The sequence below is a fragment of the Diorhabda carinulata genome, chromosome 4 (genome assembly GCF_026250575.1).
Source record: "Diorhabda carinulata isolate Delta chromosome 4, icDioCari1.1, whole genome shotgun sequence".
Classification (NCBI taxonomy): Eukaryota; Metazoa; Arthropoda; class Insecta; order Coleoptera; family Chrysomelidae; genus Diorhabda; species Diorhabda carinulata.
In genome coordinates this window covers 10,397,374-10,420,000 of record NC_079463.1, presented here as the reverse complement: position 1 = coordinate 10,420,000, position 22,627 = coordinate 10,397,374, and the positions used below count along the sequence as shown (strand labels likewise).

Genomic DNA, 22,627 nt, shown 5'->3' with positions numbered 1-22,627 from the left:
ATTTTTCTTTATTTAAATATCTTGATTTGATATTTTCAAAATTTAGTTATTTGACGATGCTGGTTGGATGTTACCGTGTAGTTTAGCCAGAGACGTATTCGCCCAATATGAAAAATTAATAAACTCCATTGAAGACACAGTTTTGAATTTATATCGAAAATGGGTCGATAGCCTCGGAGAAGACATAAATTCTCGAGTAAATAGATCGCTTATGATAAAAAGTGCCACGAAACCTGGTCACCTCGAATGTAATATCGATAGGTGAGTAAAATTTTCAAATTTCACAATTGCACATGTAATTTTTTTTAGAAATATATATGCAGGTTTTCCCAATTTAGAAATATGACTGTATTATTGATTTTAACTTAATTATTTAATTAATCTAAAATCTATTTCTATTGGTGTTTCTAGCTCTTCAATATTTACCAAATTGGTCTTAAAAACCTTTCAGGTGTTCCGGGACCATGAAATAAATAACATTACCTGGAAATATAGCATTTCGTTAATAAAAATTCGTCCTAGTGAAGAAACAGCATTCAAACTATCGAATTTATACCAAATTACAAATTTTTTAGGCATTTTGTACCCAAAATATGTTCGTTTCTAGATCAATTTTGGATATATTTCACGAGGCTAATTATTGGGACGCATTACAATATGAAATACCCCCTTATGTGAAATCTGTTTACCAGAAAAAAGAAACCATCAAATTTATGTACGAATGCGTCTTGAACGTCGTATTGGATTACAATAAAATTATTTCTTCATTATCCGAAGACGAACGTTTGTTATTTAAACCCTTAATTTCGGCCGTGGAGAAAAAAATATCGCCTGGTTTGAGTAAATTAACTTGGGGTACCGATGTAGGTGACGAATATATAGCTGATTGCAGTAATAATACCGCAGAGGTAGGAATATTTAATTTTAGGGCTTATTTAGTTGACCGAATAAAATTTTATTGGTAGTCTTCAATTATAACCTACAAATTCGTATCAACAGAAATTCTAACTGAAACAATTAAAATTTTTATGATTCGAGAAAATGGCAAAATATCTACGTCAACGTCAATGCGATCTATATTCCTTTGGTTGGTTTCAATGACTGCCAATGAATAGAAAATAATTTTCAAACAATCGAAATTTTGTTTCAAAAACGATTTTTCATTGAAGGTTTCACCAATATTTTTTTTTAGTTGCAGTCATTCGTCGACGATTATAAATCGTGTAATATAAAAATTGTTGCGATTTGTGAAAAAATCTGCGACTCACCATTAATTAGCTTAAGACCTAATTACGCTTACGACATAAACGAACTAATTGAAGAATTAACAAACAGCATAGAAAATGTATTGACGAAATTAATCGATTACTTTCAAGAAATTATCCAGTTCCTGATTTTTGTTTTTGAAGGATTCGAACATCACATGGGCACTGTGAGTATATGTTTAGTTTAAATTCATTGATGACAATGTTTTTAATTTTTTTTCTAATATTTATTTACTTAAATCGAGATTTAGAACTAATCCAGTTGGAACAAATGAATATATAGAATATATGACCTTACATTGATAGATATATCTATAAATTTGCACAAATTGAGTTAAAACTACTTTTCCCCACAGCAACGTTAATATTTGGGTTGTTTTAAGCTTCTAATATGGTTTAACTGTGATATAATGATGATCCAAAGTGGTTGGACATAGCAAGAACAAACTAATAAGAAGATTAGAGGTTCCCAAATTTATATGACTCTAAATTTGATCAAATTAAGTTAAAACTACTTTTTCTTACAAAAAAGTTAATACTGGTTTGTTTTGGGCTTTGAATATGATTTAACTGTGATTCAATGGTGATCCAAAGTTATAATCTAGCAATAACGAACAAATAAGTAGATTAGAGGTCATTAAATTTGTATGTCTGGCGCACACACATTGTTTCGGCCTTCGTTTATGGTAAAGCTGTGATTTAATACTGATGTAACCTAGTAACCTAGCAGGAAAAAACGAATTGTTTCTATAAACGCTCATGAATTGCACTTATATTTGTCAATAATTATCAGTAAATACAAATTATCACGAAATTATGAAGGTAATAGAGGAGATTTCATTACAAGTAAAAGATTGTATAACGTATCATTTAGAGCCATGCCGTTCCTGTCTTTTTTGTACTCCTAGAAAAGAAGACCGGATACAAGTTATAAGTGAACCACCAGATACAAAAGATGCATTTTTACTGTTTTATATTATTTTTTAAGTATAAAAACTCTCGTTAATCTTTTCAAATATATAAACAGAAGTTATAAAATTGGAAAAGCCGGTCCATATTATATGAAAATTTGGGTAACAAAAAATAAATGAAATTTAGCTACATTTACAGAGTTGAGCACAATAAACAATCCACCCCAATATTCCTGTTTGATTTTGAAGAAATTCTGGAATATTCTAACAACGCCATTTTTTCTATCCCAAAAACTTAAAAAAAATTTCGTTAATTTACTTTCTTTCTAGCAAAGATTGAAATATAAATATAATTTTTAGACCTAAATACAATAAAAATCACTTACCTCAATTTGTCTACAGGTGATTTTTTACAGTAACCGGCTTGAAGACATCGTATGGGCACTCATAACATTTGTTAAAACACTAATTTCCGTTTTGTGCGCAGAAGTACGAATGATTCTACATTCTCGATCGTATTATTGGTCTCGACCGAGTGGCATATAATCCACGAAATAGAATATAAAATTTGAATGCAAACGAAATAAATACGATAATTATTTGAAATGTAACGATAATTAACTAAATTACAAAGTTTCATTTATTTTCCAGTAAGTTTTGCATAGAAAATCGTTTTATCTAATCATCATGCCTGAATACGTCTCATATACAAGTGCGTTTGGAAAAGAAGCCGAAAGAAGGGAAAAGAAAATATTTAAAAATTGCTTACATATGAAAGTAAACGCGTTTCAGTTTTTCCCAGACTGATTAACGATATAAGTCATGTTATATTTTTGAGAAAAAATTTTATTTCCAGATGGCGAATCAATGGATAAAATATATTAATAATTTTGATACACTAATGGAGGAAGCTTTGAAAATATGTTGTAAAAATTCGTTGGAATTAATGTACGAAGCTTTACATGGAGACGGAACAACAGAACCGAATCCTTTGATCAAACTCGGGGCACAATTAACTGATAATAGGGTAAAATTGTTTATTTTAATTATTTGAAGTTGATTTGGATATTGGAAATAATAGACGAGGGATAATTATTTAGCAAAATAAATAGAAAATTCAATTTTTTTTTTGAAAAATTTGGTGATATTTAAAAATTCATTTAAATTTGGTTGGATATTAATCTGTTGGGACTGTCATTACTACATTTGTTAATTTTCAAACAGTTTCATTGACTTTTTTCAATGTTTCGAACCTTTTGTAATGAAAATTGTTGCTGAAAAGAGCTTCTTTGCAACTTTTTGGTCCTTTTTCAACGAAAACTGATACAAAATGTAATAAACTACAAATTTTTAGATTAAATTCAATCCGTCTTTAGCTGAAGTTTCTTCGGTGATATCAAACATTCATAAAAGTTTAGTAGAAGCACTAACAGCTTTACCACGACTTAACGACAAGTTTCATGTAGCTGAAACAAATTTCAAATCATACAGTCAAATTATTTCTGAAGATGAAAAATGTCAACAACTACAGGTGCTATTAAATCAAGGTAACAAAAACCAAAAATTTATTATAGGACTTTTTAATTATTATATTTCTAATAATTGACTCACCCTGTAGTTGAATTTCGACATGCAACATTACATTTTTTCGAAATTGAAAAATTTATGCTAGTGAATTAGTTTTTATATAAAAATTAAATATTAGAATAATTCTTTTTATTTTTACAGAGCTTAGAGTCAACGTAGACAAAATAAAAGATTACATGCAAACTTGGGAACCTTTTAGGGATCTTTGGGAAGTCGATAAGGATAAATTCATAACCCGTTACGAAAAAGAAGATCCCAGTGCCTTATTGTTCGATTCAAATATAGCCAGATATACGGAAATGGCGAATAACGTCAACATACAAGAAACTGTAACCTCTGTACATTTTATGCAGATAAATTGTGCTGAACTGAAGGAAGCAATCATAGCGCACTGTATAGAATGGCAGGAAAAATTATGCACTTTGTTATTTAAAATGACAGACGCCAAAATAAAGGAACTGTACGGATATATTAGGACCAATAGTGAAGAGTAGGTCTTATTAGATCATTCCGATAAAAAATCATTTTGACATAAATCTGGGGAATTGGGAGGCCACTTTGTACTAGGTTTTATTTCGAGCATCGGAAGTTGACTGAAATTACTAGAATACTAGATAGTAATTATATTATTTTTTGATATTTTCTCAAATATCATCCTTAAATTCTTTTTAAACTATAATATTTGGGGAATTTTGTTTTTTTTTTCAATTTTTCATTGTAATTTCAGTTTTTTACCTCTCTGGTTCCATTTTATTAGATTTTTGTAGTGAAAATTTTCTTTTTATAAATATTAGAAGTCTCCCTTTATTTTTTAGTATAATGAAAGAGCCTAGAAATTTGGAGGAGATGCAAAATTCGATAATACTATTCGATTTGTTGAAAGAAGATATACCTACTAGGGAAGAAACTTTCCCTTTGATAAAGGAGCAAATATTAACTTTGGATAAATATAACGTTCCTATACCTGATTCTTTGAGGCATCAGGAGAAAAATATACCAAAAGAATGGGCCGCGTATTTGGAGGTATTGGATCAAGCAGAAAAAATGTTGGAGTATTCAAAGGTACTCGTTAAAGATGCCAAAAATAAGTGAAATTGTTCCTTTATTCCAATTTTATTCGTTGTTTTGGATCATTTTTGAGTTTTTTTTTTAATATTTCGAAGAATCGCAGGTGCTTCCATTATTTTTCATTATGGAAAGTGTTTTCTGAATCAAATCAAAAATACCAGAAGAAAACAGTTTGTTACAAAAATACAACATAACCTAAAAATTTATTTTATTCTTCATCCACCTTACTTATCATACTTAGCACCATATAACTTCTGATTTTTAAAAATACTGTCAAGGAGATACGGAAAAACCCCTCCATAAATTCTACTAGCCAATGGCAGTACTTCAAAATTAATTTTGCAAAGCCCTTTGGTTATTACTACCCTTCTTTAGCTCTAGAATTAAATTCGGTGCTTCATTAACTTTTTTTATTTCACCTCTAACCCTTAATTTCACTTATAGTCATATCAACATGATCCCTTCAAAGGTACCTTTTTCAAAATTAATAATCGCCTTCGGTTAATATACTTTTTGATTTTCAGGAAAAATTCAAAACCGGGTTATTAGAACAAGCAGAAATTTCGAGGAAAGAAGCCAGGGAATTGTTTGAAGAATTCGAGGAATCAGGACCTTTCACTTCGGAAATATCTGCCAAGGATGCTCTAGCCTATTTGGCGGCAACTAGAGCCAAGTTGAACGAAATGAGAATGAGAGACGATGAATTAAGAAACGAATTGGCCATTTTCGGATTGAGCTTTGGGGATAATGTTGATTTATCGAGATTGGACGCTGTAAGTTAAATATTTTCATGTACTGTATATAATCCAAGTTATCGTTTCAGAATATTTCATTTTAATTCTAATAATCACCAGGTAATTACCTAGAGGAGACCTCAACTGGGTACTTGATATTCTTAACTAAACAAATATACTAAGACGTAATAAAAAAAAGAAGGGCTCGTTTTAGTCAAAAAAAAAAGATTTTCTCCAATGATTTTTCCACGTTATTTTCATATTTTTGGTCTGATGTAATTGATAATTCTTCCCTCGGTGCATTTTTTTCCACCCAAACATCCCTGGGTACTACTTCTGGTCAATATGGTGGATACCGAAACAATTCGAGGCTAAGTTCATTGTATATTGATTTGTGACTTAGTTCTTCTTTTTTTTTGTTTTTGTACCTCGTTCCGACATCCTAATCGTTGAGCATCATGGTCACTCTACTTCTATTAGTCCCATCAATAATTCCTCGGTTCAATAGGAAAAAAATTCATTTTCTACTTTGAAAGCAGTTTTCTCCAATGACTTTTGGCTTCTCTACATCATTTTGATATTTTTGGTCTCGTTTAGTTAGGACAATGGATATTTCTTCCCTTGGTACGATTTTTTTCCACAAAAACATCACTAAGTACTAGATCTGGACTATATCCTGGATACTTAAACAATTCGAGGTCGAATTCATTGTATATTGACTGTTGACGTAGTTATTCATCTTAAATCGGACCATTAATGTACAGTAACAATTTTGATCGTTTTGTCTTTTTTCAAACAATACACAGGGTGTATCCATAATTATAGATGCCGAAGCTATATATTCGACGTTAGAAAAAGCAAGACTACGGTCTTTTTTGATATACAGGGTCGTTTTTGATGCCAAAATGGCATTAGTCGGATAGTATAGGGTGAAATTCTGATGTTGTAATAAACAGGGTCTTGACGTTCATTATACAGGGTCGGGATTGGTGCTAAAAAAACATGACTAAAATCTATTTTGTAATAAAGGGTTGTGTTTGATACCAAAAAGAAATTAATCGGATCAGAATGGGAGAAAAAAGGCTTGATTACATTGATGTAAAGGGCCGTGTTTAATGTCAATTAGACATTAGAATTAAATTACTAACTAAAATTTTAAGGTTCAAATGGTACGTTTTGTAGGAATTGGCAACATTAGAACTAATTTGGAGTTTAGTCGATGAATGGGATAAGGCTTGGGAAAAATATAAATCTGGAGAATTTTGGGCGATTGAAACGTCCGAAATGGAAGAAACGGCTCAAAGTTTATTCAGAAAATTGACCAAACTCTCAAGAGAATTCAAAGATAGAGGGTAAGTGACTTATTTCTTCTTACATATATATCTGTTTTTATCGTTTCCTTTTTTCTAATAAAAATTGTAGTTGGACGATTATAGAAGATACCCGTGCGCGAGTCGACGCATTTAGAAGGACCCTTCCCTTAATAGGCGATTTGAAAAATCCTGCCATGAGATCCAGACATTGGGATAAAGTGAGACGAATCGTCGAAGTTGATTTTGATGAAAATTCTCACGAATTCAATTTGGAAGCCATATACGCAATGGAAATGCATAAGGTGACGTAATTATAACATAAAGAAAAGATTAAGCATGTACGAGGTGTAAACAAAAAATACTTGAGGTTAAACATAGTGTCATGATGAAGAAGACAACCGTTAGTGTATTTTTTTGTCTTTTGAGACATTTCTCTATTTAAATCTCTATAAACAGTCTCTAAATTATCACTATACTCGAATTTTTTGAGGTTATTTGACACTATTTTAAATATGTTGCTCAAGTTCAATGCCTACTGACAAATACTGGAATCTGATGACACTAAATCGGTTATAACAACAGACTGATAAGCCGGAATGAGTTTAAACTTGTCACAGTTTGTCTTAACACAAGAAAGTACGAGACATACCAGTCGAAATACGCGTAAAATAAGTTTAAACCGTAAAATTACATATATCTCCATAATATAGGCATTACAGAATGGTACTGGTGCATGGAATAAGAAGAAACTGCAGACTTAATCGTTATAGGTTCATAAGCGAGCCTAAAATTTTGACTAGAGACGTTATAAGCTTCAAACTATGGTGTCTGATTGATTCTCCCAAAGATTTCGATGGTAATTTGGTACGGTGGGTCTTTTGGGAGGCTCAAAGGTTCCAAGAAAACCACTAACCCAACTATGAACGTGAAAGGGACATTAAAGAGTTCAAACCAAGATGTTTCGAAGTTAGTTTGGTACTAGGAGTCTAATGGGAAGTACAACGGGTCTATTAGGAGACACAATGGATATATTGAGAGGGACGTGGCGTCTATTAGGAGGCACAGTGGTTCATAACAATCCACTAACACATCTATGAACAATGTTACATGGACTGCTACTTGTCTCACCATTAAGAGTGGCAAAACATCTATTAGAACTTGAATCAATTGTTTTAGATTAATTTTGGACTTTAAAGGCAACCAAACGAATCTAGTATCGTTTTTACGATAGTTTTTTTTGCTATCAGCAGGTATAAGTGTGATTACGTTTGATGTTATTATATTATTTTTGGAATCTGAGCGAGCTAAAACGCTTTTATTGGGAAGTACATAATTTTTTATTCTCATTTGTTGATATTTGTTGAATAAACGGTGAAAATCGTTTCAGTTTGCTGAAGAAATTAACGAAATCTCGAATGCTGCGACAATGGAACTGCAAATCGAAAATGGTATTGCGGCCATTTCAAAGATCTGGGAGACGATGAAATTCGAAATGGTTCCTTACAGAGAACGACAACTCTATAGGTAATAACTTACAGCCTTACAGTTCTGTCTACTTCAAATTATATTTTTCGACTCCTCTCAGGATAAAATCTGTCGATGAGTGTTTCCAGCTTTTGGAAGAAAACCTAATGCAGTTATCTATAATGAAGAGTACCCGTTTCGTGGAACCTTTTACGAAGGAAGTGGATAAATGGGAGAGAGGGTTGTCCTACGTCATGGAATCCCTAGAAGTCGGTTTACAAGTGCAAAGGGAATGGCTCTATTTGGAGGTAGGTAACTGAAATTTTTCTATATTCCAATTGATCAGCATAAAAAATGTAAGTTATTAATTTCACTCAATTTAGTAGAATATTGGAAATAGCAATTTTGATAAATCTGTTCTCATATCAAATTAGAAAGTCTTAAGAGGTTTATCCCAATTCTGTAAACAGTCAGTGCAGTTATTTCTCATTTCGAGAAAACTTGTTATTCTTATAATCATTTTTCTCCTTCAGGAATACAGAGTAGGTAGTTTGGAATTTTCCTTTAATCATATATGCTTTCGATCTCCTTGATCATAGATGCAACAGAAAAACTTCCATTACTGCTTTTAGACAGCTCTTCGTGGTCTTCGTTATGTAGATAAACGCTAGCTTCAGTATTTTGCTCACAGGTCACCCTCATCGACTGTTGGGCTGTTTTTTGTCTACCAGACCATTGCACAAAGCTAGTACTATAAATTTGCATTCTTTAACCACCTGATATCTTCCATTACTATTTTTGGACAGGTCTTAATGGTCTTTGTTATGTAGATGATCGCTACCTTCAGTGCTTTGCTCATATGTTACCCTCATCGACCGTTGGGTTTTTTTGTCTACCAAAGGTAGTACCATATGCTTTTTTTCTTTGACCACTATTACTGCTTCTGGACAAAAGATATTTTGAACTTTTTCCCAAAATAAATTCTCATTACTAATTATTCTGTAGAATATATTTTTTGGTGAAGACATCCGAAGACAATTACCCAAAGAAACGGAAGATTTCGATCAGTTAACGGAAACTTGGAGAGATATAACGACTCGATTATATTTCTCCAAATCTGCCCTGCAGGCGACCCATTTTCGGGCACCCCCTTATTTACTTAATAAATTAAATAAAATGTACGATAAACTGGATTTGTTGCAAAGAGCTTTGGAGACTTATTTGGAAATAAAACGTCACATATTTCCGAGATTCTATTTCATTTCGAATGACGATATGTTGGAAATTTTGGGAAATTCGAAAAAACCCGAATTGGTACAACCACATTTGAAGAAACTTTTCGATAATATTAATAAAATAAAAATTCAAAGAAATACAGGTAAAACACTATTTAGAAATTTTATTCTGATTACTAGCGTGATACAGAGTGGTTCATAAATCATTGAGCAATGTTGTGCTATTTAACACACCAGAAATTATAACACTGCATGACAATATTCTCTCATTAACATTGACAATAGTAACCTAAGCAATTAAAAAAACATTGAACAAAATGAAAACGAAGACAGAACAAACCTTTTCTAACAGACAATCGAAAAAAATAGAACTAAACTTTTAACACAGAACTTATTTATAGACTACCGAAGAACACAGAACTGAAATCCTCAAGCATAGACAAACTAGGACATAGAACAAAAGCCTTTTAAACTAAACAATCATGGAACAAAACAAATAACATGAAAGAACACCAAAGAACATAGAACTAAACTTCCAAAGTAAACAATCGAAGAACATAGAACAAACCCCATTAAAATAGACAATCATACAACAAAACTTTTCTATACAACCTACGAACATGGAACTAAACTCTTGTGACATAGACAATTAAATAACGTAGAAGAAACACTTTACGTAGACAATCAAAGAACATACTCTTTTAGCAAAGCCAAATAAAAACTTTCAATGTGAGTAAAACTCTCTTGATGTAAACATCAAACGCTTACGGAATAAAACCTTCAACAGTTTACCTTCAATTTCTGAAGACGATAACTTGGTTATCGAAACACCGCGTCAAGCAGTGTAATTGTTAGTGGTGGTGTAAACATTGTGTTCAGTATAATTTTTCCTAATATAGACACTTGAGGAACTTAGAACTCTTCTAACGTAGAAAACCAAAGTGCATAGAACTAAACTGTTTTGGCATTGACAATTTCGAACACAGAATAAAATCGTTCTAAAGTAGATAGTCGATAAGTATAGAACAAATCTTTGCTAGCATAGACAATTGAGGAATGTAGAATTAAACGCTTCTAACATAAACAATTGAGAAACATAGAACTAAGCTCTTAAACACTGACAATTAAGAAACATAGAACTAAATTCTTCTGACATAGACAACCTAGAGTACAGACAGAACTAAAGTAACAATCAAAATGAGTTGGTATTCTCATTCTATGATTTGTAAATACAAAATGTTACCCGCTAAATATCTTTTTAATAATTTGAAAGTAACGTCCTAATATACATTTTCCAAACAATTTAGAATCAATTCGATCATGATATTTAGGTGTGAATAAGCACGAATGTTTGGGAATGTTCGCCGACGATGGCGAATACATAGAATTCGTGAGACCTTTCTTCTTGGATGGACCTTCCGAAGATTGGTTGCTGCGTCTCGAAGCCGCCATGCAATTAATATTAAAAACAGCATTCAAACCGATCAGGAGCGAACTGAAGAAAATGTTGAATAAAAGAGACAAATGGTTATTGTCTAATTGTGGGCAATTGTGCAACGCTTCCAGCTTGGTAAGTCTTATATTCATTGAGCTACACTCAAAATTGATCAACTTTATGAGGATTTAATAGAAAAACGATTAGCTTTGTGTGAAAAACCACTGATTTTCAGCTAAATAATATTTATTCAGTACTCGAACTTAATTTACATTAATTAGGCCCCTTATCAGTCCTATTTACCTTTGATTTTGATCTAAATATTACTTATTTAGCATTTGAGTTCAATTTACATGAATTAAGCCTTCTTATCAATCCTATTCACTACTGATTTTGATCTATATATAAATTATTGTACAACAGAGTTCAGTTGACGTAAATTAGGCCCCCTTATCAGTCCTATTTACCTTTGATATAATAATACTTATTCAACATTTGGGTTTAATTTACATGAATTAGGCCTTTTATCAGTCCTATTCATCACTGATTTTGATCTAAATAGTACTCATTTACACTGTTTACGTCAGTGAGGCCTATGCTTCCAATTTAATTCCCCAGTAATTACTTATTTTTATAAACTTGGTGCTTAAAGAGATTTAGCCCTATTTCAAACAAATAGCCTCAACAACTTTTTTGGAGAAATAAAAAAATTGAAGCACATTTGTTATTAAAACAATGTATATAGAAGGAAGTAGTAATAAACAGTAAAAAAGTTTGTTTTGTGACTATTTTTCCCACCTCAGATTCAATGGACAACCGATTGCACTAGAGCTTTGGTACATTCTAAAATATTAGAAAGTAAAAAGCCTCTGAAACGTCTGAGGAGGAAACAGAATCAAGTTTTGAGCAAACTATCAGAATTGAGTCGAAAAGAACTAACGAAATTACAAAGACTTAAAACCAACGCACTTATAACAATCGAAATACATTCGAGGGATGTAATTGATAGATTATACAAAGCCAGTAAGTGGAACTTACACATTTTTGAAATATTGTTGCATTTTCACAACTTTTTCTAGATTGCAGAGATACAAACGCTTTCGAATGGTTCTCCCAGCTACGTTTCTATTGGGATAGAGATCTTGACGATTGTATTATAAGACAAACTAACACTTGCTTTATGTATGGCTACGAATATAACGGAAATTCCGGAAGATTAGTCATAACACCTTTAACAGACAGGTGTTTATATGTATACCACCATATTATCAGATTTCATCCCTTTATTTTTCATCTCAACTCCTTTCTACTTTTATATTGTTTCATTTCTTCTTTTTGGTCAATCTTCTTGATCTTTCTCTTTATTTTGTTATGTATTTGTCTTTTTCTATTTTTATATTGTCCTATTTCCTATATTTGTTCAATATTTTTGTCCTATTTTCTTCTTCTTTTTTCGGTTTATCTACTTCATTTATTATTTTTGTTCATATTTTATATCGTTACATCATTAGCTTTATACTTTCAGATGTTATATAACTTTGACTACGGCTCTGCATTTATATCGAGGAGGTAGTCCCAAAGGTCCAGCGGGAACCGGTAAAACCGAAACAGTTAAAGATCTTGGAAAGGCTATGGGTATGTGGGTGATAGTCAACAATTGTTCCGAGGGTTTGGATTACAAAAGTATGGGAAAATGTTTTTCCGGTTTGGCTCAAACAGGCGCTTGGGGTTGTTTCGATGAATTCAATAGAATCAATATCGAGGTGTTGTCAGTTGTTGCTCAACAGATATTGTGTATCCTATCCGCTGTATCTCAGAAACAGAAGTTGTTTGTATTTGAAGGTGATTTGAATGAAATATTTACAATTGAATTGATTCGAATTTAAAAATTTCAGGACTAGAGATAAAACTGAAACTCACTGTGGGTATATTTATAACCATGAACCCCGGTTACGCTGGAAGGACCGAGCTACCGGATAATTTGAAATCTATGTTCAGACCCATATCGATGATGGTTCCGGATAGTGGTATTATTGCAGAAAACGTACTATTCAGCGATGGATTCCAAAATACCAAAGTTTTAGCTAAGAAGGTAAAAGAAACCATCTTCATGCATGTTAGGTTAGGCTAGAATCAGACTAGGTTACGTTAAATTAGGTCTAGTTAGATTAGGATAGGTGAAAGTTAGATTAGATTAGGTTAGACTAAGTTAAGTTTGGTTTGATTAAGTTAAAGTTAGATTGAGTTATAATAGATTAGTTTAAAGTTAGGTTATGTTAGATTACATTAAGTTAGGCTAGGTGAGAGTTAGAGTAGGTTAAGTTTTGTTTGGTTAGATCAGGTTAGGTTAGGAAGTATCAAGGATATTATTATTGATATAATTATGAGAAAATAATTTAAAATGCTACATATGTTTGAAGGTTTTCACTTTATACCGTCTGGCTGTACAACAATTGAGTAAACAAGACCATTACGACTTTGGATTGAGATCAATGGTGGCGTTATTGAGATACGCTGGTAGAAAAAGGCGTTTAATGCCCAATACGCCTGAAGAACAAATGGTTTATCTAGCAATGAGAGATATGAATATAGCGAGGCTAACTTCGGACGATTTACCCTTATTTAACGGAATTATGTCCGATATTTTCCCGGGTGTGGTAATACCGGTGGTGGATTATATGGATTTGAATTTAGCCATAACGGAATATATGGAAAATAAGAATTTGCAGGTTAGGTTAAGTATTCTTTTACTGTAACGCGAGATATTTCAGCTAATCTATAGGAAAATAGCGAAATATCTAATGATGAGGATGCTTTGATTTATAAATCGGTTCCATTCCCTGAATGTCGATTATTTTGAAAATCTTGTTTAAATCGTCTTTTAATAATTAATAAATTATCGATTTCTCATCAGCCAAGGAAATATTTCGAACCACAATTTAAAAAAGAAACATTAGGTTCCGATTCTTCTTTTTTATCATTTAATAATCGATATCGAATAACGTAAAACATTTATCGATTCTTTTAGAGACTTTAAAAGCAGCAAAGTCAATTTGTCCATTTTAAAAGTCGATTCCAATTCATGCACATTTTCCGATTATCCTTTTTTTATTAATGAATAATTGATTCGATTTTCGTAAAACACTTCTTCGATTTGATCTTATTCGAGGCATTATATGCACTCAAGAAAACCTAGAATCATTCAAAATAGTTTGGACCCGTAGTCCTCTCCGATGTTTTGCCTTCTTAAATGTCAACATCAACAGAAATGATATAATCTATCATGATCACAATTTGTTGAGTATCATAATCACTATATCATTTATTCTGTGATGTATTTCATCACACTCATCATTTGTCATGCTCGCTATCTTTGATATTATCTGTCAACTATTTATTATAATGTCTATGATTATGCCTGCTGTGTTTTCTATGATCGTATCTTCCGTGATATGAATGATCCATCCATCATCTGCCAACTGTCGTTTCTGTCATCTTGGATGTCATCTGTAAACTGTTCTATGATGTTTATGATCATGTACGCTGTGTTATCTATATCGTGTTGTGTTTATTCACTCATTAATTGTCATTTCCGCCATCTACCAACTGTCGAGTATGCTGTGTTGTCTGTGTGTAATCGTAGTGACGTCGTAAAACTGTATGTGTGATACGTATATTTATTTTTATATTAATAAATGAAAACCATTTCAGCCTATTCCGATTGCTTTAACAAAAGTAATTCAATTATACGAAACGAAAAATTCGCGCCATTCCGTAATGATACTTGGTAACACGTGCACCGCCAAGTCGGTAACTTGGCAGACGTTACAAGGCGCCAATAGAATTTTGAAAAAGCTAAACAAATCCGGTTTTACTAACGTCGAAGTGTTTCCCATGAATCCGAAAGCCCTAAATTTGGCCGAACTTTACGGGGAATACAATCTGAGCACCAACGAATGGCTGGACGGTTGCATAAGCGCTATAATGAGACAAACGTGCCAAGGTTAATGATATTATTTATTTACAGTGTGAGAAAAATAACATTCCCTCGGTAACTTTACATAATTTCTTTATTTTGAACATATACACTGTCCTTCACTAACTTTCCACGTCACACTACTTTTCAATACAAATTTCTTTTTATTGTTTTCGAATAATGATTTTTTTGGTAACAATTAATTAAAAAATTAACTTTTCAGATGAAAGCCCCGATGAAAAATGGATTTTATTCGACGGTCCGGTCGACGCTGTATGGATAGAAAACATGAACAGCGTTATGGACGATAATAAAGTTTTAACGTTAATTAACAGTGACAGAATAACGATGCCGGAACAAGTGTCGCTGTTATTCGAAGTAGGTGATTTGGCGGTTGCCTCACCGGCAACGGTGAGCAGATGCGGTATGGTTTATAATGATTATAAAGATTGGGGTTGGTTGCCTTACGTGACATCTTGGATAAATAGCAAGAAAGCTTTTGGAGAAAAATATATGGATAGGGTAAGAAAATGTTGAATATCTAATTTAGGACACATCTTTCCCATGGGAAAGTACGTTTTTGTTATGCAGATCGAGCTTGGGATCACATTTACCACATCCCAGCTTGTTACACGAGATAATAACCACCTTGGTGTTCTACATTGGCATACATTGACATGGGAAGGAAAAGGTGGTATAGTTGCTCTGGACTCCTGGTCGTAGACCACTCGAGGTTATGAAATTGATGACTCCAGTGGCTGACAGGATTCGAACCTGCTGTGGGAATCCTTTTCGAGAGAATCAAGGATCATCTCAAGCTGTGGAAGAGAAAAAAAAACAAAGAGGCATGGTTCTGGATAGGAAAAGGTTCTGAGACTTAGAGGAAAAGAAATTGATGGAAGTAACCGCCGACAGAACCAAAATATGCACTTGGAATCGTTCAATGAAGCATCAAGAATCACCTCAATCTGTGTCTATTAAGTCGTCGATTAAGGATCACTTCAAAATGTGTGAGAGAGAGAGAGAAACAAGGAGGCATGTTTGTGGAATGAACTCGATCCTTAGGTATAGGGGACTCCATGGTAATAAACTTGATCGCTGCAACAGCTGACAGGATCAAAATATGTAATGGGAATATTTTAATAGAAGATCAAGAATCACCTTAAGCTATTGGAGAGGGAAAACACAAAGAGGCATGGTGGTGGACCAACTATAACCTTCATAGGTGAGAAACTCCTTAGATTTGGTAGAGTAAACACTGCAGTTAAACAGATGGGATGTAAAGACCTAGGCCTAATCATAGGGTGAATAGTTGTCAATACTGTATAGTAGAGATGAAAACTTCTATATACAATTGTTCTTATGAATACACAGAGAATTCAAGCTTTGTTAGCAACTCTGAAGAGCCTCCAACAGGATTGGTATGGTTTGTTCAGTGACGTTTTGAAACTACCACAGTTATCATCAGTAATTAACTGATCAGTAATCAACTTTCTTTTTATTTTCTAGATGACATACTTATTTAATATTTATGTTAAACCAGTGCTGGAATTCAAGAGGTTGAATTGTGATGAGAATGTAAAAACTGCCGAATTGAGCCTGGTGATATCGTGCTGTAATTTGCTCAATATATTTATGACGAAGCAATTCGGAATAAACCCGCAAAATGAAGAAAAATTTGACGATTCCACGAAAGCTTGGTTCCTGTTCTGGTAATTCACAATAGATTTTTCCAATTTTCCATGAAATATTTAGTTAATTAGCTTGTAAAGGCAAAATATGAATAACTACTTGAAAGTAGATAAATTATCATAGTACTCCAAGCAAGAATACGTTCTAAAATTAGAATAATTTATTATTAATATTATTATTTTTTTTAGTATGATATGGTCTGTATGTTGCACTACAGATGAAGAAGGGAGAAAAAAAATAGACGCTTACCTTCGAGAAAAAGAAAGTGTTTTCCCAATCAAAGATACGATTTTCGAGTATTTCGTCGAACCTCAAAGTTTTTCTTTCATTTCATGGACGGAAAAACTACCATACGGTTGGAGATATGAACCGGGGTATGATCAACATCAATAAAGAAAAACATAGTTGGGCGCTGGGTACTTTAGAGTTGGAAATTAGTAGATGGTTCTTCCACTAGGTCAAATTCTAGGAGAAGGTATCGTTTTATCTTCCTCCGCGTGAACGGGAATCGGCCCTATCAGAGTCTTCGATCCTAGCCGATACCTAATTCAACGATTGTGCCTCACATATTAAGTTTTGTTCCCATGTTCTTAGATCTTTGACGCGTTTTCCATTACAGTTTTTGAGTCCTGTCAACAGTTGAGTAGCTCCCAGCTATTGCTGCCGGGAGTTTATCTCTTCTATGAAGATTTTATCCTTGTAATAGTCTTGTGACTGGATCTTTGATGCGAGAAAGTGATCAACACTGTAGTTTTTGGGCCGTGATTGCATTAAGTGACCCCAAGCTATTATTTCCCTGGTACTGCCTCACCTTTGAAGGTTTTGGCCTTGAAGTAACCTTGTGATTGGATTTTTGACGCGAGAAGACGGTTCCCATTGCAGTTTTTGGGTCCTAGCAGCATTAGTTTGCTTCCAGCTTTTATCCCGTGGGGTTCGCCTCGTCTTTGAAGGTTTTTGGCTTGTGACTGAATTTATGAGGCGAGAAGACGTTTTTGGGTCCTGACAGCATGGCTAAGTCGTCTGCAATTTCATTGCCTCTAAATCCTACACGTCCAGAAATCCAGAGCAACTCATTAAGTGTCTTGCAGCACTCCTGAATGAAATTTTATGCCCGACCTTTGTATAAAATAACAAAAAATTACTAAATTTTCGAAAAGAAAAAACACTATTATCAATATTTCACTGTGTATTTTGTTTATAGGTGCCCTTTTTACAAGATAATTGTCCCTACTGTGGATACAGTGAGATACGACTTTTTGGTAAGCTCCTTATTAACTAACGGGTATCCTGTACTACTGACTGGTCCTGTGGGTACTGGAAAAACGTCAGTAGCTCAAACCGCCCTTTCTGCATTGGATCCCGAAAAATACAGTATTTTATTTGTCAATATGTCAGCGCAAACTTCTTCTAATAACCTACAGGATGCAATCGAAAGTAGGCTCGAAAAAAGGACTAAAGGTAAGTAGGAACTGAACGTCGATTGGGTACGAACCGATTTATTTTTAGGTCATTACGCTCCTCCTCGGGGTAAAAAATTAATTTCCTTTTTGGACGATATGAATATGCCCGCGAAGGAAGTGTACGGTTCCCAGCCACCGTTGGAACTCCTTCGACAATGGATCGATTACACATTTTGGTACGACAGATTAAAACAAACCAGGAAATACATCGAGGTACAGACCATTGATACTGTAATCATAAAATACGAGGTATATGAGGAAAATAGTGTGATAGATCACTTCTTATAGCTTATTCATTTTGATTGCACCATTAGTTAAATGTTAGTAATTAGTGACAAAACTGACTGACGAAAACGTTAAACTTGTGATAGTTTTAGTGAGTCCAGACCGTAAGGAAGATGAGGAAATAGTTGAATTTTAACCGTAAATCAAAATTTTTACAATATATGTGCTATATTTGAAGAAGCTCACTTCTCTTCAAAATATTGGATAGAAAACGTAGGTATAGAAGAAAAACTGGATCTATCTGTCACTTTTCGCCGATTTCCCTCGAGAAATAGAGTAGAAGAGGTTTAGAAAAAGAAGAATCAAATTTATATCTCCGCCTCTTCCCTTAAAAGATTGTTTAGGAAAAAAAGAATCGAGTTAATAAGTCACTTTCCTTGAAGGTATTAAGTAAAAGAACGTTTAGAAAAAGAAAAATCATATTTACTTGACATCCCTTTTCTCCAACGTTCAGAAAAAGAAGAATTGGTTTTATTTGACATTCCACAATACTTTCCTTCTAGAAATAGAATAGTAAGCGTTTAAAAAAAGAAGACTATAACTTATCTATGTGAGAGAAAATTAAAAAATGCCAGTACGCCCCCGGATCACCATTTTAGAGAAAGTTTTTTCCATTTAACCAATTAGTTATCAATTTTCTTCCTCCCCGATTATTTATGACCAGAACTCTTTTAAATTTGAAACATTCAATTGCTGTATTTTGCTCATATATCTACTTGAAATTTTGATTTTGTTAATTTATACTTATATTCTTTTTATTGTAGATGATGCACGTCTTGGGCGCGATGGGTCCTCCAGGTGGTGGAAGGAACGTTATTTCCGAGCGACTCAAAAGTTGTTTCAATCTCATAAACATGACGTTCCCTGAGGACGAAACGTTGTCCAGAATTTTCGGAAACATGCTCGGACAACACTTGAGCGATTTCGACGAAGTCGTCAAATTGGTGGGTATCACAAAACACAAACTAAATTACCACAATAATTACTATAACTAAACTGAATATAAAATGTACTATGTGTTCAAAAAACATCGAAGTAGAAGTACTAAAAAATCATTTTTTTTTATATAGGTCGGTAGAGAAGTGACCGAAACGACAATTGATTTATATAAAAACGTCATAACTAAAATGTTACCGACTCCCGCAAAAATGCACTACCTTTTCAATCTGAGAGATATTTCCAAAATATTCCAAGGGATGTTGAGGAGCCATAAAGATTACCAGAACGATAAAACAACATTACTTAAACTGTGGATTCATGAATGTTATAGGGTGTTTCATGACAGACTGACAGATGAAAAGTAAGTTCGATAAACCCTGTATATTATCAATTGTCTCATATTTCAGCTTATAATTATATATATGAAGCAAATCTCTTTAGTACACGTCGAATATTTGGACGCATCCATAATGTAGCTGATTAATTTCATGTTTAGCTTGTCATATTATAAAAATTATATACGATGAGGTTCGAATTTTAAAGAAAACGATTGTTGTAGTCACTTCTAATATACGGAATGTCTAAAAAGATAATAATTAGTCGATTCCCCACATCATTTCTATTCTATTCGTTCTGTTGCCCAAATAAAAATGTCAAAATATAATTAGATAATAAAATAAATAGAATTGATTTGATATGAAGGCAACAAATCGATTTAGTTCAAATTTCGGAAGTGGCTATACAACAGAAGTGACTACTACTTTCTAATAATCAACAAAACGACTAAATATTATAAAAATCCACTTTCAGCGATAGAGAATGGTTCGCCAATCAAATGAACGATCAATTGGGTCGTCATTTTGAATTAACTTTACACAGTTTGTGTCCCAACAAACAGATACCGATTTACGCTGATTTCGTAAACCCTTATCAAGTGTACGAAGAATTTACCAACGTGTCAGTTTTGAGACAATTTTTAGACCAACAGATGGAGGAATACAACGTATCACCAGGAGTCGTTAGAATGGATCTGGTTTTGTTCAAAGATGCCATCGAACACATTTGCAGAATCGTTAGGGTGATATCGCAACCAAGAGGAAATATGCTACTTGTCGGAATAGGTAAAGTAAAATAGAACATACTGTATAGTTTTAACAGATTTAAACTATTTAACCGTATTCCGTAACACTAACAAGAAGTTGGAAGTAAATGAACTTATTAATGCCTAAAGGTTGATTCTGAACGTTGTGAAGATAGTTTTGAGGGGGTTGTGTATGTGTATGCGTACAAACAATATCAATAGTATATTATTCATATTTTTGTTAATTTCTATTGCTCATTGTATATTAATTTTTCAGGTGGTAGTGGTAGAACTTCCCTTACAAGGGTGGCGGCTTATATTTGCGAGTTAAATACGTTCCAAATTCAAATATCGAAGAATTATAGAGTTAACGAATTTAAGGAAGATCTCAAGGTCCTTTACAGTTTATCTGGAGTGGATATGAAACCGCAGGCGTTCATATTCAACGATACCCAGATAACTGTCGAAAGCTTTCTAGAGATAATTAATAATATGCTCAGTAGTGGAGAAGTGGCTAATCTGTATAAAACTGACGAATTTGAAGATGTAGGATTATAAGACGTACTCGAATTTGAAAAAAAAATGATAACATTTTTTTATAGATAAAAAAAAGATTGGAAACTGCTATAAAAAAGAACAACATCCTTTTGACCAATGAGGCTATATACGAATTTTTGATAAGTAGGGTTAGGGCCAATATGCATATAGTTCTTTGCATGAGTCCTATAGGGGACGCATTCAGGAACCGTCTAAGGCAGTATCCGGCTTTAATCAATAGTACCACCATAGATTGGTTCCAGGAGTGGCCCAAAGATGCTTTACTGGAAGTCGCTAATAAATATATAGCAGATGTCAATTTCAATCAAACTATAACTGGAGAAGAAGCGGTGAGTAAACGAAAAATTTTCATTACCAATAATTTCTACTGCTTTTGGGCCCCGATTTCAGTAGATAAACACTGAGAATTCAACAACGGCTTAAAAAAACTGAACAACATTGAAAGGTTGATTTGTTTGGGTATTAAAGGGGTCTGAAGCCATGTTACTATAGCTTTAGAGTCGCAGCTAAACCTACCTTTCCTTAAACTTTTAGTGAAAAAAAATAATCTTTGAGGTGATTTAGAAGTTTAGAACCATTAATGGTAGGAAGCAATAACAAACACTGATCTATATAGACATCCAATTTGAACGAACACCAATCAAGAGTCTTCCGCAAACTCTAAATGCATTTCTGTGGTATGCAAATAGTTCTAAGTTAGTTCCATCAGCTGAATTGAGCACTTTTAGACCAAAATGCAAGCTCTAGGAAGAGTTGCTAGTAACAAACACGTACCAAGGAGTGCTAGATAACCAAATGGCTTTGAAAGCCATGGGGGCTATTGAGAATACATCCAAGGTAGCGTGGGAGTGTAAACAACTTTACCATCGCCATCTAAAAGCAATTAAGTAACCCTAAAGTAGTTACCAAGCAATGAGGAACCAAATAGCTTTGTCAGAAAGGGGAAACCACTCTGTGTTTTGGATCAAAACTCTATTGTAACCTCACGAAGGGTCACTTCATTGAATGTATGGTTAAAGGATCGGAAGTGGAAACACTCCAGGTCTAAGATAATCGAAATTTTGAATCATGGTCACACTATGTCCTCACAAAGTGTCGCATCAACAAGGAAGTGAAAGTATTACTCAAGGAAAGAGAAACACTGTAGGTGTAAAACTTTTTTGCACCAGAATCTTACTGTGGACTCATGAGGTGTTACATTAACAAATAAACTGACCGTATGGTTCAAGGATAAAATGGAATTTTGGACCAGGATAATACTGTGGCCTCATGAGGTGCCACATCATCAATGAATTTAATGTGTGGCTAATAGATAAGATCGGAAGGAGAAATAATTCAGGTTTAAGTCAATCCAAAAGATTCATAACCATATCGGCTAAGAAGCCTGAGGAACCACTCAAGAATTCCAAAATGGCTTTAAACTGGTAGTCGGTCTTCTTAGAGAATGTTACCCCGTCAAGTATCAACTTAAGATGATAGGTATGGTAGAAGATGATAACTGCACAATATGTGAATAATACGTAAAGATAGCAGAATATATACTCTGCAAATGTCCTACTGATTTCCGCAAAAGGCTTAGGTAGCTCGAAGGAGTGGTGCTAAAATTGGAAATAGGTAAAATCCC

At 33.5% G+C, this 22,627-nt stretch overlaps 1 protein-coding gene and 1 long non-coding RNA gene across 4 annotated transcripts in view; one reads left to right on the top strand and one right to left on the bottom strand.

The window, feature by feature from the left end:
• The window catches only part of LOC130893112 (uncharacterized), a 7,179-nt gene extending 4,548 nt beyond the window's left edge, over positions 1 to 2,631 (bottom strand). Inside the window, exon 1 of the long non-coding RNA XR_009059148.1 lies at positions 2,563 to 2,631. This is a non-coding gene — a long non-coding RNA (uncharacterized LOC130893112). The remainder of the gene's footprint in view (positions 1 to 2,562) is intronic.
• Positions 1 to 22,627, top strand: part of LOC130893109 (dynein axonemal heavy chain 2) — a 43,254-nt gene that overhangs the window by 9,512 nt on the left and 11,115 nt on the right. For all 3 annotated transcript variants that reach the window (XM_057798911.1, XM_057798910.1, XM_057798912.1), the window contains 30 exons: positions 47 to 261; positions 608 to 908; positions 1,193 to 1,432; positions 3,033 to 3,203; positions 3,531 to 3,723; positions 3,905 to 4,253; positions 4,579 to 4,825; positions 5,356 to 5,604; positions 6,748 to 6,917; positions 6,988 to 7,180; positions 8,266 to 8,402; positions 8,464 to 8,650; positions 9,348 to 9,720; positions 10,909 to 11,147; positions 11,816 to 12,035; positions 12,092 to 12,254; positions 12,538 to 12,854; positions 12,908 to 13,104; positions 13,433 to 13,741; positions 14,724 to 15,015; positions 15,212 to 15,510; positions 16,498 to 16,700; positions 16,869 to 17,054; positions 17,882 to 18,138; positions 18,187 to 18,353; positions 19,190 to 19,369; positions 19,496 to 19,725; positions 20,175 to 20,485; positions 20,723 to 20,991; positions 21,048 to 21,332. In XM_057798911.1, coding sequence (XP_057654894.1) covers positions 47 to 261; positions 608 to 908; positions 1,193 to 1,432; positions 3,033 to 3,203; positions 3,531 to 3,723; positions 3,905 to 4,253; positions 4,579 to 4,825; positions 5,356 to 5,604; positions 6,748 to 6,917; positions 6,988 to 7,180; positions 8,266 to 8,402; positions 8,464 to 8,650; positions 9,348 to 9,720; positions 10,909 to 11,147; positions 11,816 to 12,035; positions 12,092 to 12,254; positions 12,538 to 12,854; positions 12,908 to 13,104; positions 13,433 to 13,741; positions 14,724 to 15,015; positions 15,212 to 15,510; positions 16,498 to 16,700; positions 16,869 to 17,054; positions 17,882 to 18,138; positions 18,187 to 18,353; positions 19,190 to 19,369; positions 19,496 to 19,725; positions 20,175 to 20,485; positions 20,723 to 20,991; positions 21,048 to 21,332 — 7,149 coding nt within the window. The remainder of the gene's footprint in view (positions 1 to 46; positions 262 to 607; positions 909 to 1,192; positions 1,433 to 3,032; positions 3,204 to 3,530; positions 3,724 to 3,904; positions 4,254 to 4,578; positions 4,826 to 5,355; positions 5,605 to 6,747; positions 6,918 to 6,987; positions 7,181 to 8,265; positions 8,403 to 8,463; positions 8,651 to 9,347; positions 9,721 to 10,908; positions 11,148 to 11,815; positions 12,036 to 12,091; positions 12,255 to 12,537; positions 12,855 to 12,907; positions 13,105 to 13,432; positions 13,742 to 14,723; positions 15,016 to 15,211; positions 15,511 to 16,497; positions 16,701 to 16,868; positions 17,055 to 17,881; positions 18,139 to 18,186; positions 18,354 to 19,189; positions 19,370 to 19,495; positions 19,726 to 20,174; positions 20,486 to 20,722; positions 20,992 to 21,047; positions 21,333 to 22,627) is intronic.